Raw genomic sequence first — 15,935 nt, forward strand, 5'->3', positions numbered from 1 at the left:
ATAAAATAAAACGGCCCACTGCACTTTAATGACAATTATTCATTCATCCACCATCCATCTATTCATCCATTCATTCAGGTGTGGACCAGTCTGGAGAACATGCTCCAAGCAGCAGAGGCCAGAAGAGTAGCTACTCTCCAGCCCTCCACAGAGGATGATGAACCAGCTCAGAAGAAGAGGAGGAGCGCTCTCCTGCTTGGGTCTGACTCTGACTCAGAAGAAGATGGAATGGAGTCTGGAGAGCTCCAGCACTACAGAGCAGAGCCCAGCATCAGTATTGATGACTGTCCCCTGTAGTGGTGGTATGCTCACTCAGGAGCCTATGAAAAGCTGTCAGCCCTAGCACGCAAGTACCTGGCCTCCCCGGCAACCTCCGTACCTTGTGAGAGACTATTTAGCCTCGCAGGCCACATAGAGCAAAAGAAAAGGGCAGCCTCGCTTCCAGAAAATGTGACCAAGCTGGTCTGTCTCAGCGACTGGCTGAAGAAGAAGAAATGAGGCATGAGGTCAGCATAGCTGCTATGCCCTCTGTAGCCTACTAGAAGTGATTGCTTGATGTTATTTCAGCACTTTATTTTGTGATGATGAACAATGTTATTTTTGATGTGCTAACTTACAGCACTGTGATTGATGGGTCTGTTTTATTTATTTTATATTATCTGAAGCAGAGGAAAAGCAGCAAGTTCAGCATTCAATACTTGTATTGCTCAGAAAAGTGTTCTTACTGTTTTTTGATATGTTAACTTACAGCACTTTATATGGGCCTGATGGGCCTTTTATTTTATTTTTAAATTACTTGGAGATTGACAAAAGAACAGCAATATTCCCTCCCTGGTGGTCGAAACTAAAGGTTGCAGGCAGCACTTGAGACTAGTCTCAAATACAGCGGAATGTAAATGGTTACGACTGCATCTGTTCAAGTCTGTTAAAAACAATAAATGACTTTATAAAGCCACTTTTTTTGTTATATATCAATCTTTTGATCTGCCACAATAATGTAATGAATTTAAATGAAAATACCTCAAGTCGAGGGCTTTTCTCAGTAATTTTTAGGTGAGATTAAAAAAAAAAAAGAGAGAGATTAATTAGATCAATTAATTACAGATCATAATTAATTAATCTCTCAATTTTTTTAATCTCTTGACAGCACTAATATATATACACACACACACATACATATCTCCAGCTGCTTAACCTGTCCTACAGGGTCGCAGGCAAGCTGGAGCCTATCCCAGCTGACTATGGGCGAGAGTCGGGGTACACCCTGGACAAGTCACCAGGTCATCACAGGGCTAACACATAGACAGACAACCATTCACACCTACGGTCAATTCAGAGTCACCAATTAACCTAACCTGCATACCTTTGGACTGTGGGGGAAACTGGAGCACCCAGAGGAAACCCACACGGACATGGGGAGAGCATGCAAACTCCATACAGAAAGGCCCTCATCAGCCGCTGGGCTCGAACCCAGGACCTTCTTGGTGTGAGGCGACAGTGCTGATCACTACACCACTGTGCCGCCTAATATATATACACACACACACACACATTATATATATATATATATATATATATATATATATATATATATATATATATATATAAAATTATCTCTAGCCGCTTTATCCTGTTCTACAGGGTCGCAGGCAAGCTGGAGCCTATCCCAGCTGACTACGGGTGAAAGGCAGGGTACACCCTGGACAAGTCGCCAGGTCATCACAGGGCTGACAAATAGACACAGACAACCTACAGTCACAGACACTCACACCTACAGTCAATTTAGAGTCACCAGTTAACCTAAGCTGCATGTCTTTGGACTGTGGGGAAAACCGGAGCACCCGGAGGAAACCCACATGCAAACTCCGCACAGAAAGGCCCTCGTCGGCCAAGGGGCTCAAACCTGGACCTTCTTGCTGTGAGGCGACAGCGCTAACCACTACGCCTCCCTTTTATATATATATATAAATAAACACACACACACACACACAGTGTCTTGCAAAAGTATTCATCCCCCTTTATGTTTGTCCTGTTTTGTCGCATTACAACATTGTGACACAAACAATTAAAGATGAAACAATTAAGAAACAAATCTGGAGTATGCATAGGTATTCATGCCCCCCCAAAGGTCAATACTTTGTAGAGCCACCTTTTGCTGCAATTACAGCTGCAGATCTCTTGGGGTATGTCTCTATTAGCTTAGCCCATCTAGCCACTGGGACTTTTGCCCATTCCTCAAGGCAAAACTGTTCCAACTCCTTCAAGTTAGATGGGTTGCATTGGTGTACAGCAATCTTCAAGTTGTATCACAGGTTCTCAATTGGATTGAGGTCTGGGCTTTGATTAGGCCATTCCAAGACATTTAAATGTTTCCCTTTAAACCACTCCAGTGTAGCTTTAACAGTATGTTTAGGGCCATTGCCCTGCTGGAATGTGAACCTTCGTCCCAGTCTCAAACCTCTAGCTGACTCAAACAGGTTTTCCTCCAGAATTGCCCTGTATTTAGTGACATCCATCTTTCCTTCAGTCCTGACCAGCTTTCCTGTCCCTGCTGATGAAAAACATCCCCACAGCATGATGCTGCCACCACCATGCTTCACTGTAGGAATGGTGTTCTCAGGGTGTTGGGTTTGTGCCACACATGGCATTTCCCATGATGGCCAAAAAGATCCATTTTAATCTCATTCTTCCATGTGCTTGGGGAGTCTGCCACATGTTGTTGGGCAAACTCCAAACATGTTTTCTTAAGCAATGACTTTTTTCTGGCCACTCTTCCATAAAGTCCCACTCTGTGGAGTGTATGGCTTAAAGTGGCCTTATGGACAGATACTCCCTTCTCCGCTGTGGATCTTTGCAGCTCCCTCAGTGTTATCGTTGGTGTCTTTGTTGCATCTCTGATTAATGCCCTCCTTGCCCGTTCTGTGAGTTTTGGTGGGCGGCCTTCTCTTGCCAGGTTTGTAGTGGTGCCATATTCTTTCCATTTTGCTATAATGGATTCAGTGGTGCTCCCTGGGATATTCAAAATTTGGGATTTTTTTTTTTTTTATAACCCAACCCTGATCCATACTTCTTCACAACTTTGTCTCCGACATGTTTGGAGTGCTCCTTGGTTTTCATGTTGCTTGCTTAGTAGTGTTGCAGAGTCAGGGTCCTTCCAGAACAGGTTGACTTATACAGACATCATGTGACAGATCATGTGACACTGATTGCACACAGGTGGATCTCAAGTCAACTAATTATGTGACTTATGAAGTAAATTGGTTGGACCAGCTCTTATTTAGGGGTTTCAGACGAAAGGGGGTGAATACCTATGCATGCTCCAGATTTCTGTTTTTTCATTTTAATTATTGTTTGCATCACAATAAAACAGCAATTTGCTCCTTTAAAGTGGTAGGCATGTTGTGTAAATCAAATGATACTACTACCCCCCCCCCCGAAATCCATTTTAATTTCAGCTTGTAATGCGACAAAACAGGAGAAACACCAAGGGGGATGAATACTTTTGCAGACACTGTACATCATTACTTGCCCTAAATTGTCCCCATCCCAACTTTTTTGGAATGTGATGCAGGCCTGAAATGCAGGAATGGATGTATATTAGAATCAGAATCATTTATTTGTCATTGTAAAACATTGTAAGACATTGTCACAACAAAATTTAAAGTGCTACTCCTTCTGGTGCACAGAAGTATACATTCATACACTCACTCATGCCATACTCTCATACCAAACTCATACCGATACATACACATCATAGGACAGGTCACATAAGAAAAACAGTATAAAAATAGATATTAGGCAGTATAAAAATAGATTTTTCCCCTTTTCCTCTTTTGAAAAAAAATAAATAAATCACAGTACTGGAAAGTGCAAATGCATATTAACAAATAAAATGAAGTTGACCAGACAAAACATGAAATGTATTGGGTTCATGCTGTCTGCAGTGAAATACAATTCAAAGTAAATTTAGAAATCACTGCTCTTTTTTTTTTTAATTTGCATTTTCCATACCATCCCAATTTTTTTCTGATTTGTGACTGTGTGATAATGTGTTCTCCATGTCAGCTCCAGATTTGTCTGTGACAGCAAAAGCCATTCATGAAGTGAATTTAATCTGTACATTGTATCTTTAAAAGAAAATGCATGTGGTTATTCCAGTTAAGAAGAAGAATCAGTCTATATTTTAATATCCATTTTACAATTAACCTTATATCTGATAATATGGTTACTATTTATATTGCATGTAATATAGGTATTCGTATAGGTTCATGTTTAAGAAATAGTGTGTCTGATATAGCTTCCTCACCAGCCTCCTCAGCACTGAAGTGGTCCATTGGGTTCCCTGCAGAGTCTGGGTTTAGCATGGTAAGCTGGAAGTGCACGTCCTCCAGGACCCCATCAAGCTCCTCATCTTGGCAGGTGTAACGGTCTGCATAGATCACATGCCAGGCCTGAGGTCTTGGCTGTTGTGGTATGGTCCAATTGTGTTCCTCTGTGCTCAGGGTTACTGAACAAATATTAGAAATGTGATGTTTTATACAAGATTGATCATGTGCACACCAGAGGTGGACAGTGATGAAGTACATTTACTTGAGTACTGTACTTAAGTACACTTTTTGAATATCTGTACTTTGAGTATTATTTTTTTTTGGAAAATTATGACTTTAACTTCACCATTTTTGAAAGACAAATATCATACTTTTTACTCCACTACATTTGTGTCAAGGTCCTCATTACTGTGAAGCGACTTTGAAAGTGGATGTTTTTTCTTTTCTTTTCTAAAACGTGATTGTTTTTTTCGCGGGTGACACTGAGACAGCCTATCAGTAAATCAACAGCATCACGTCACGTCCATAGACTGTATAAAATCAAGCTCAATTATTTCTCAACAGCATTATTTGAACATGATCAGTTGATGGCAGAATGAAAGGAGGCAGTTATTCTGGGGAATGCATGTACCCATGGCTTTACCTAGAACCCATGTTTCAGTTTTCTGAAAGGATTAAAGATACATTTCGCTTTAAATGTTTGCTTTGTTTGCCGAAAACAAACCACATCACGGCCTACAAAAACTCGCCGTCCAACCTGCGGGAGCATATTGAGGTATGTAAACATTTTATTCCAAGAGAAAGCTTGCAATGAAGTTGCCTGTGCTTTTAGAGCTAGCGATAATGTTACAAACGTAGCTATGCAGTCTGGTTAGTCAAATGACTTTCTATGGATTGGCCCACCAAGGTGTTATAGCCTTGCCCATGGCTAATGTTTACACATAGCTAGTTAACTTGACACCATTAGTTAGCATGTAAAAACAGAGTTATGCTAACATGACTAACATTAATGTATCTGAAGTCCTTTCAGAAATATGTTTCAGCATAATGTTGCCAAATAAACAGAATGTAGAAATCTTTTTCTAGTAGCGTTAGCTACCCAATATGATTTCAAGTTTGAAAAGAGTTTGCTAGCATGTCAGGTGGAGCTTCACTGACTACCTAACTTAACGTTAAATCACCATGATAGCACAGCATGCATTCATTTTGTGAATTCACATTTCTGTCCTTGGTAGCGGCATTAGGTATTGTAAGCATTGTGGCAATAATACAACAATGCGTTGACAGAAAATGTACTTTTAATACTTAAGTATTTTTAAAAGCAAGTACTTCAGTACTTTAACTTAAGTAAAAATTTGACTGGACAACTTTCACTTGTATCAGAGTAACATTTGACCAGTGGGATCTGTACTTTGACTTAAGTAATATAGTTGGGTACTTTGTCCACCCCTGGTGCACACAAACACAAGTAATACACATTTGCATTTCTTGAAGGAAGTACAAGTGCTTAAAGTTTTTTAAAAATGAAAAATTTAAAATGGGTGGATGGAACCCCAAATCAGAAAAGTTAGGAGGGTTTGGAAAACCCAAATTAAAAAACAAAAAAAACAAAAACAAAAACCAGTGCGTCAATAACAATGCTGAAAGCCTGAGTTCGGCGCAACCTCCAAACATGGCCGCTCATGGAGTACTGCTTACATCACTTGTCAGTTACCTCACCTACTTAAACCCTACTAAAACACTTACTCACTGCAAAGTATTGTTCTGTGTCCCATGCCTGACTTTACTAAGCTGTTTGTTTTCTGACTGACTTCCTGTTAAGACCATCATTTATGTTCATTTCTGACCTCGTCTTCATGTCTACTCTGTACTACGCTGTTTGCTGATTGATCGACCTCCACCCATTGCCTGACTACGATTCCTGCTCCATGATTTGTCTCAGTTTGCGCCGCACCTGCTCTCCCCTGCAAGTGCATCCATAAGCGCCTGCGCTCTGACAGGATACGTCGCCATCTATGGATGCAGCAGAGGAGGCAAAGCAGACTGTGATCAACGTGCAGGAGTGTTTGTTAGGAAAGCACCAGCAAATGATCAATCTCAACACCAGGACGTCACAGCTCACTGCTGTGGTGTTGTAGGCTGTCCTCACACGCCGCTCATCACCCACTGGTGCATCTCGAAGCATTCCTCTGCCAAAGAAGTTTTCCAGAGAGGTTTCCATTAGGGGTCGACCGATAATCGGCCTGGCCGATATATCGGGCCGATATTCTGCATTTTTAGGGTTATCAGTATCGGCCATAATTTCCACCGATATGCCGATAACATGCCTTTTTGCAGCCATTTCGTTCCTAACGCGACTGTCACTGCACGTCCTTTCCTGCACTCGCCTCTCTGAGTTCAAGAACACGGTCCCGCCCACCACAACATCTGATTTGTTTGGCACAAGAGATATAGCCAATCGACACATGTAGCTAAACGCTGTGAACTGTTTCAAGGCGGCCGTACGGGCACTCGGGCAGAAGCAGCACAAGGGATACAGCCAATCAACACGCTTAGCTAAACGCTGTGAACTGTTTCAAGGCGGCCGTATGGGCACTCGGGCAGAAGCAGATCCCACTTCAAGGTAAGGACATGCTGCTTTTGCCGCAATAAGTCACAAACACACAAGTTGCAAAAGCACAACATCATTATATGTTTACATTCTTCATCTACTACCCGTTAAAATTGTCCATTTGCATCTGTGTACCCAGGCAAACTTAGCTTACGGAAGGAAGCACATGAATTAGCCTACAACCAACTAGTCTCGCTGAAACTACATGTAATGCTTCCTTCACTACAATATAATCCTCCTAAATTGGGAATATTAGGCTTGGGCATTAAAAGCATTAGAATGTAGATGGTTACTTGTTAAGTTGTTACATAATAGGGAGTGATAGCCTACTTTATGTTTGATTTTACTTTTTAAAAAATGCTGCAGGCAGCTCCCTACACTTGATTTGTTATTTAAAAACTATTTGAAGTTGGTAAGTCTTACTTAGTTCTTAGTGTAAAAGAATCCAGAGTGTATTTTCATTTATTTTCCACTGAAAATGGTGAGCTGTAATATAGTAGGGAGTGATTTATTTTTTTATTGGTGAATATTTATTTTATTATTATTTTATTTCTCATTTTATTCTAACTAATGTTTGACTTTATTGTACAAATGCTGCTGGCATCTCCCTGCACAAAATTTCATGTTCAATTTTACAATTAAACATACATTTCATGGATATGAAGGTCTATGTCAGTGTGTGCTATGTTTAATTTCATGTGAATTATAATGTTTACATTTATCGGTTGCACATATCGGTTATCGGCATCCCAATTCCATAATAAATCAGTATTGGCCCTGAAAAAAACATATCGGTCGATCCCTAGTTTCCATCTGCAAGGGATTCCTCCTTCAGTGTTCACTGTATTTTTATCTCTCATGGGGTTGACTGATGAACACAAGATTTCTCAGTTCATCAGCCTTCTCACAGGTAAAGCTCTCCAGTGGGCAAGCACAATGTGGAGGCATGGGAGCGAACACACCACGTCTTACGACTGTTTTCTGGAATTCTTTGTAAGAGTTTTTGACCACCAGCCCGAGAGACTAGAGGTTGGAGAAAGCCTATTAACAATCCGACAGGGAGAGAGAAGCGTTGGAGTATGCAGTGGACTTCCGCACCCTAGCTGCTGGCAGTGGCTGGAATGAGCCAGCACTGAAAGCCACGTTTTGCCAGGATTTCCATCCAGAAGTGCTCAGTGAGCTGGCCTGCCACAACAAACATTTCTCTTTGGACTCTCTTATTGATCTGGCTAGATCATCTCATTCATAAGCGACCCTCACTACAGTCACCTCCTGTTCCCTCTCACAATATGAGCCCAGTAACTCCTATGGAGGTCTCACACACACATGACTACAATGTTCTGAAAAGAGAAAGAAGACAGGAGAGCCTCTGTTTTTACTGTAGAGATGCCAGCCATCAGATCTCCAAATGCCCCATTCAACCCCCCCCCGTGTGACAGCCAGCCCAGCAAAGCTACCAGCCCACCTAATCTGGTGAGTTCAGACACTACTTGCAACTCGCACTCTTTTCAAGTGTCTGTGTTACTAAAGCGGTGGCACAGTGGTGTAGTGGTTAGAACTGTCGCCTCACAGCAAGAAGGTCCTGTTTGGATACAAAAGGATCGTCCCTGAGGAATAACACACATTGCATAATTAAGATGCCCAAACATAGAAACAATTTCCTTTTTTGAAATTGCTATTACCTCCTGCACTTCTCATGACCTCTCTGGAGTGATTTGATTTTTCCAAGAGACAGTGAAGCTTGTATCCCACTGCTGTCCAAAGTGATGCCTAGAAATTCTATAGTCTGGAGAGGGCCTGATGTTTTCTTTTCAGATAGAGGAATACCCACCCAATTTATAAATATGTGTTGAGCTCTGAGATACATCACTCTTGGCTTTGAATTTGGGCTGTTCACTAACAAAAGTCATTTAAGAGGTGAAGAATGAAAGCAATTTACAGTTGTTAAGGAAGGTCTAGTTAAGAGCCTCTGACAAGGTGTCAAATATTATGGGCTGCTGCGACAACCAAAGGTAAGCCTGACTGAGAAATACATCCTATCTTTCCATTTAGCCAAATAAATACCAATGTGAGAGGTGTAAAGGCATGACATGAATGAGACTATTGATGCACTGAGCTTCACAATTACGAAGAGCAGACAAATTGATTATCAAGCATTTTTTTCTCCTCTGTTTTCCCCTCTCTCCCCAAGATATTTATGGGGTGTTCTACCTAAAAGGGTTAATGCGAGCTGTTAAATTGAGTAGCGGGGTGATGACATCGTTCTGCGACGTAGGAGCTGGTCCCGCGGCTAATTTGGGAGCATGGAGAATGTAAAATTTTTTTTAAAACCCGGTGTTGCTGGGTAACACAAACTTGTAGAGGGAGCCGACCAGACTCCAGGGCTTGGATTCTGGAGTTCATGGTGGCAAGTGATGCTGGATGCTGGACAAGGCTGACAAGGAGTTATTCAAGTCTGGTATGTGGGGCTGCTAGCTTAGACTCACGTGCTCTTGGGCGGCAGAGCATCCGGAGTTGGGACTGCACGGAGGTATGGACAGCGTTTTCATTTTTAGCAGCTTCCCTAGGAGCAGAGGAGCTGAAAAGATCTGCAGCTGGGGGCTCAATGCGGATGCCCCCTGCCACAATGCAAACAGTTCCTCAAAGGAAGTATCGTGCTTCCAGTCGGAGCCATTTATTATCAAGATTTCCAGGAGTCTGGCGCAGGCCATTCATTAATCCTGGGAGCAGAAGACTTCTACCTGCCAAATGAGCGCTCCAGTGAATGGAAATGTTTCTTTCTTACAAAATGGCTTACAGAGGAAGCAGCAAAGGTAGGCAGGTTAAAGCAGTTTAAATAGGCACTCTATTAGAGATATGCCAATAAAATGCGCAGAATGGAAATCAGATAAGCTGACAGCTGATGTAGGCTGGCTTGAGATCAGCTGCAGTCAGCTGATGTAACTGGGATTGAAGACTGAGCTTGAGTTCATGGCCTGCCAGAACTACACTATGCTCAATTTAGTTTCATTCATAGGCCCAGATCACAGAGGCTACTCCATTCTGTCGTCTTCTCATCTGGGCTTGGTCTCGCACACCATGTTCTCTCAGCTCTTACTGCAGTCCATCATTTATTCCTCTATTTACTTATATACACAGGCAAACAAGTAGCTGTTTAAAAATGTTGCAGAACATTTGGCTTTGTTTGCTAATGTAAACAGCACTTTCAACATAGCAGTGCATGTTAGCCTAGAGCTGCTACATGCTACAAGGTTAATACTGTAAGTAAACTATTTTGCTTTTCTGAAATAAATTATCAGTTTGAATCACCACAAACAAAAATATCTGCTGAAAAATAGGCTTCAAGTAATCCACAGGGGAACTCATAAGTTGCAGTATTGGAAAATTTACAGCATGTTCAGACTGAAGCATTTATCCATGCCACAGCCATCTTTTAAAAAATAAAAAATAAAAATGAATGCTTCAGAAAATGTGTCAAGGACCTAACTTTCCTCTAGGGACATAAAACTCTTCCCATTCATTCTCTATGGAGAGAAAAAAAAAATTGGTGATTAAAATGACAATTTAAAAAAATAAAATAAAATAGTGGACCTATCATTTAGCTGTTTACAGGCACACTACTCAGGCAGAAGATGGAGGAGTTAAAATTGGCTTGGCATCAATAACAGTGGGAGAAGAAACAGCCAGAAATTTGAGGTAATAATAAAAATTGGAGCACAATGTAGGATTGCTTCAAAATCACATTATAAGGAGAAGCTAATGGATAACAGTATAGTGCTTTGTAAGCAGTATACTATCTTGAAAATCTATGCTCAAAATTCAGTCACAGAAATTTTTAACAAATGCTCAATTATAACCAAATGTTAAGAATTCTGGTCTCTGACTCATTACAACTAATCCATGGCTATCTCCTACAAGAAGTAATCAGGGATATTAATATGGTTATCCAAAACTGAGTTTGACAATATTAAATAGCATATACTTAGATTGTACTTGTGTACTCTTATAGCATGTCCTTAGAGCACACTCTCATACTCAGGCACAGGTCTGAAATTTCAGGAAAGTATTAGTCTTAATACCAGTGGTCAGTATCATATCAGTGCATCCTGAGTCATTGCTTTTTTTGAAACATCCATCTAAGGCGAAGTCTTAACCACCTGGCAGAGGCAACCAGGGTTTGGGATAAAATATCCTTGTTTGTAAACTACACTAATGCTGGATAGTTGGTCATTTTCTTACAGAGGCAATATTCGGGTCGGGGAACGGTCTCCGATTGTCATTTGTGCTTATGCACCAAATGGTAGTTCAGAGTACCCAGCCTTCTTGGAGTCTTTGAGTGGGGTACTAGACAGTGCACCACGAGGGGAATCCATTGTTTTACTGGGGGACTTCAACGCTCATGTGGGCAATGACAGTGAGACCTGGAGGGGTGTGATTGGGAGGAATAGCCTGCCCGATCTGAACCTGAGTGGTGTTCTGTTGTTGGACTTCTGTGCCATGCATGGTTTTGGCCATAACAAATACCATGTTCGAGCATAAGGGTGTCCATAAGTGCACGTGGCATGAGGACACCCTAGGCCGTAGATCGTTGATTGACTTTGTAGTCGTTTCATCTGATCTGCAACCGTATGTCTTGGACACTTGGGTGAAGAGGGGAGCAGAGCTGTCAACTGATCACTACCTGGTGGCAAGCTGGATCAGATGGCGGGGGAGGAGGCTGGACAAACCTGGTAGGCCCAAATGTGTAGTGAGGGTATGCTGTGAACGTCTGGCAGAGGCTCCCGTCCATCAGATCTTCAACTGCCACCTCCGGCAGAGCTTCAACTGCATACCGGGGGAGGATGGGGACATTGAGTCCAACTGGACCATGTTCCATACCTCCATTGCTGAGGTGGCTGTGCAGAGCTGCGGCTGCAAGGTTGTTGGTGCCGGTCATGGCGGTAATCCCCGAACCTGGTGGTGGACTCCTGTGGTGAGGGGAGCCATCAAGCTGAAGGAGTCCTGTTGGGCTTGGTTAGCCTGTGGGTCTCCAGAGGCAGCTGACAGATACCGACGGGCCAAGCAGAACATGGTGGTCGCTGAAGCAAAAACTCCAGTGTGGGAGGAGTTTGGTGAGGCCATGGAAAGCAACTTTTGGTCAGCCTCAAAGAGATTCTGGCAAACCATCCAGCGGCTCAGGAAGGGGACGCAGTGCTCTATCCCAACTGTTTACAATGGAGATGGAGTGCTGTTGACCTCAACTGGGGACATTGTCCAGCAGTGGAAGGAATACTTCAAGGATCTCCTCAATCCCACCTTCATGTTGTCTGAGGAGGATGCAGAGTCTGAAGGTGCTTGGGAGGACTCGCCCATCACAGGGGCTGAGGTTGGTGAGGTGGTTAAAAAGCTCCTCAGCGGCTGGGCTCCGGGGGTGATGAGATTTGTCCTGAGTTCCTGAAGGCACTGGATGTTGTTGGGCTGTCTTGGTGGACATGCCGCTTCAACATCACGTGGAGGTCGGGGACAGTGCCTCTGGATTGGCAGATTGGGGTGGTGGTCCCCCTTTTTAAAGGGGGGGGACCAGAAAGTGTGTTCCAACTATGGGGGGGACACACATTTCTCAGACTCCCTGGGAAAGCCTATGGTGGGGTGCTGGAGAGGAGAGTCCAGTCGATAGTTGAACCTCGGATTCAGGAGAAACAAACAATGCAGTTTTCGTTCTGGTCATGGAACACTGGCCCAGCTCTTTACCATTGCAAGGGTACTGGAGGGTGCATGGGAGTTTGGCCAACCGGTCTACATGTGTTTTGTGGACCTGGAGAAGGCTTACGGCCATGTCCCTTGGGGTGCCCTGTGGGGGGTGCTTCGGGAGTATGGGGTTCAGGGCCCACTGCTGCGAGCCATTCGGACCCCGTATGACCAGAGCAGGAGTTTGGTTCGCATTGCCAGCAGTAAGTCGGACTTGTTCCCGGTGCATGTGGGACCCCGCCAGGGCTGCCCTTTGTCACCAGTTCTGTTCATAACTTTTATGGACAGAATTTCTAGGCACAGCCAAGGGGTGAAGGGTGTCCGGTTTGGTGGCATCAGGATTGCATCTCTGCTTTTTGTGGATGATGTGGTCCTGTTGGCTTCATCAAACTGTGACCTACAGCATACATTGGGACGGTTTGCAGCTGAGTGTAAAGCAGCTGGGATGAGGATCAGCACTTCCAAGTCCATGGCCATGGCGCTCAGCCGGAAACGGGTGGAATACCCACTTCGAGTCAGGGGGAGCTGCTACCTCAAGTGGAGGATTTTAAATATCTTGGGGTCTTGTTCATGAGTGAGGGGAGGGGGGAGCAGGAATTGGATAGATGGATCAGGGCAGCATCAGTAGTGATGTGGACGCTAAACCGGTCTGTTGTAGTGAAGAGAGTGCGGAGCCAAAAAGCAAAGCTCTCAATTTACTGGTCCATCTACATTCTCACCCTCACCTATGGCCACAAGCTGTGGGTAGTGACCGAAAGAATGAGACTGCAGATACAAGTAGTCAAAATGAGTTTTCTCCGCAGGGTGGCTGGGCTCTCCCTTAGAGGCAGGGTGAGAAGCTTGGTCATTTGGGAGAGACTCCGAGTAGAACCACTGCACCTCCACATTGAAAGGAATCAGTTGAGATGGTTCAGGCACCTTGTTAGGATGCCCCCTGGATGCCTCCCAGGGGAGGTTCTCTGGGCATGCCCCACTGGGAGGAGATCCCAGGGCAGACCCAGGACACACTGGAGAGATTATATCTCTCGGCTGGCCTGGGAACACCTCGGTATTCCCCCAAAAGAGCTGGTGGAGGTGGCCAGGGAGAGGGAAGTCTGGGCTACTCTGCTTAGGCTGCCACCCCCATGACCCAGACCCGGATAAGTGGCAGAAAATGGATGGATGGATGGATGGATGGATGGATATGCTCATTTTGAATTTGATGTCAGCAATACATTTCAGAAGAGCTGGGACAGGGCAACAAAAGACTGAAAAAAAGTTTTGTCATGCTAAAAAAACTAATTTGGTTAATTGGCAACAGGTCAGTAACATGATTGGGTATAACATAGCATCCCAGAGAGGCTGAGTCTCCCAAAAGTAAAGGTGGGGAGAAGTTCACTGCTCTGCGAAAGACTGCGTGGGCAAACAGTGCAACAATTTAAAAATAATGTTCCTCAATGCAAAATTGCAAAGAATTTGGTGATCACATCATCTATGATATATAATATTAAAAGATTGAGAGAATCCGGAGAAATCCCTGTATGCAAGAGACAAGGCTGAAAACTGACATTGGATGCCTGTGATCTTCAGGCCCTCAGGCATCAAAAGCAGATATGTCTGTAGTGGAAATCACCGTATGGGCTCAGGAACACTTCAGAAAAACAACAGCTCATTAATCCATCGACAAATGCAAGTTAAAACCATACATAAAACAATATCTAGAAACACTGCCACCTTCTCTAGGCCAAAGCTCTTTTACGGTGGACTGAAGCAAAATGGAAAATTGTCCCAAGATCTGACGAATCAAAAGTAGAAATTCTTTTTCGAAATCATGGACACCACATCCTCCAGGCTAAAGAGGGGAGGGACCATCTAGCTTGTTATCAGTGCACAGTTCAAAAGTCAGCATCTGTATAAGGGTGCATTAGTACACATGACATGGGTAGCTTGTACATCTGAGAAGGTATCATTAATGCTGAATGATATAGACACGTTTCAGAGCAATATGTTGCCATCCAGACAAAATCTTTTTCAGGGAAGACCTTCTTTCAGCAAGACAATGCCAAACCACTTTCTGCACATGTTAAAACTGCATGGCTCTGTCATAAAAGGCTCTGGGTGCTAAACTGGCCTGTCTGCAGTCCAGACCTGTCTCCCATTTAAAATATTTGGCACATTATGAAGTGCAAAATATGACAAAGGAGACCCCAAACTGTTGAGCAACTGAAATTGTATATCAGGCAAAAAGGGGACAACATTTCTCTTTCAAAACTATAGCAACTGATCTCAGTTCCCAAACGTTTACAGAGTCTTGTTAAAAGTACAGGTGATGCTTTACGTTATGGCTGCCCATTGATATTCGACGATGACAAGGTCCTCCTCTTTGTTGTCTTATTTGCCTTCCCAGGTCTTGCTGCTGTTGGGGTTGTTGCTGTCTTTTGCCGTCTTTCGTGTGCCCGCACATGAGAGAAGCCCGATTCTGGACTGGCAGATCCTGACAATAGGCAACAGGACCAGGTGTGGGAGCAGAGAGAAGGAATTGCCGAAGGTGTTGCTGAGCCCGTTTCTCCTCCCTCAGCCTGGTCTGTTCTTCCTTGAAGTGGTGGACTCCTGGGACACAGTCCCCTTCAGTTCACATGGTCCTCTGCAAGGATCTTAAGGTCGGCAGTTGGGATGTTGCAGGACCACAGGGACTACTTCAGGAAGTCCTTCCAACGCTTCTTGGGTCTTCCATGGGAGAGGGTCCCTTCTGTGAGATCTCTGTCAAGGACTATCTGGGGCATTCGGTTAGGGGCCACTCGGATGGCATGTCCGGTCCATCAGAGGACACACTGGAGGATTATGGACTCCCTGCTTGTGGAGTTAGCCTTGCTGAAGATCTGTGTGTAGGGGATCCTGTCCTCCCAAGTCACTCCGAGGATGTGTTGGAGGCAACGCATATGGAAGGCTTCGAGGGACTTGATTTGCTTCGTGTACAATGTCCAGGCTTCAAATCCATAGAGAACAATTGAGATGCATACTGCATGACAGACCACGACCTTTGTGTGGATGCAAAGGTTGTGGTTTGTGAAGACGTGCTTACGGAGGTGGCCAAATGCTGAAGAAGCATGCCTGATACGGGAGGTGGTGATCTCTTCATTCAATGAGACATTGTCAGAGAGAATGCTACCGAGGTATGCGAAAGAGCTTGTGTTCTCCAGTACTGCACTGTCGATTGTGATGGCCATTGGGGGGGGCTCATTGTGGAAAAGTGAAAACTGCAGGGTCAGAGTTTGAGACATTGATAGTTA

The 15,935-nt window shown here is 43.8% G+C and overlaps 1 protein-coding gene across 6 annotated transcripts in view; it reads right to left on the minus strand.

Moving 5' to 3' along the window:
* The window catches only part of gpr180 (G protein-coupled receptor 180), a 43,457-nt gene that overhangs the window by 23,260 nt on the left and 4,262 nt on the right, over positions 1-15,935 (minus strand). For all 6 annotated transcript variants that reach the window (XR_009654518.1, XR_009654519.1, XM_060919120.1 and 3 more), the window contains one exon: positions 4,307-4,507. Coding sequence is in view for 4 of the 6 variants with exons in the window: in XM_060919120.1 (XP_060775103.1) it covers positions 4,307-4,507 (201 nt within the window). In the remaining 2 variants the exon portion in view is untranslated. The remainder of the gene's footprint in view (positions 1-4,306; positions 4,508-15,935) is intronic.

The sequence above is a fragment of the Neoarius graeffei genome, chromosome 4 (genome assembly GCF_027579695.1).
Source record: "Neoarius graeffei isolate fNeoGra1 chromosome 4, fNeoGra1.pri, whole genome shotgun sequence".
NCBI classification, from domain to species: Eukaryota; Metazoa; Chordata; class Actinopteri; order Siluriformes; family Ariidae; genus Neoarius; species Neoarius graeffei.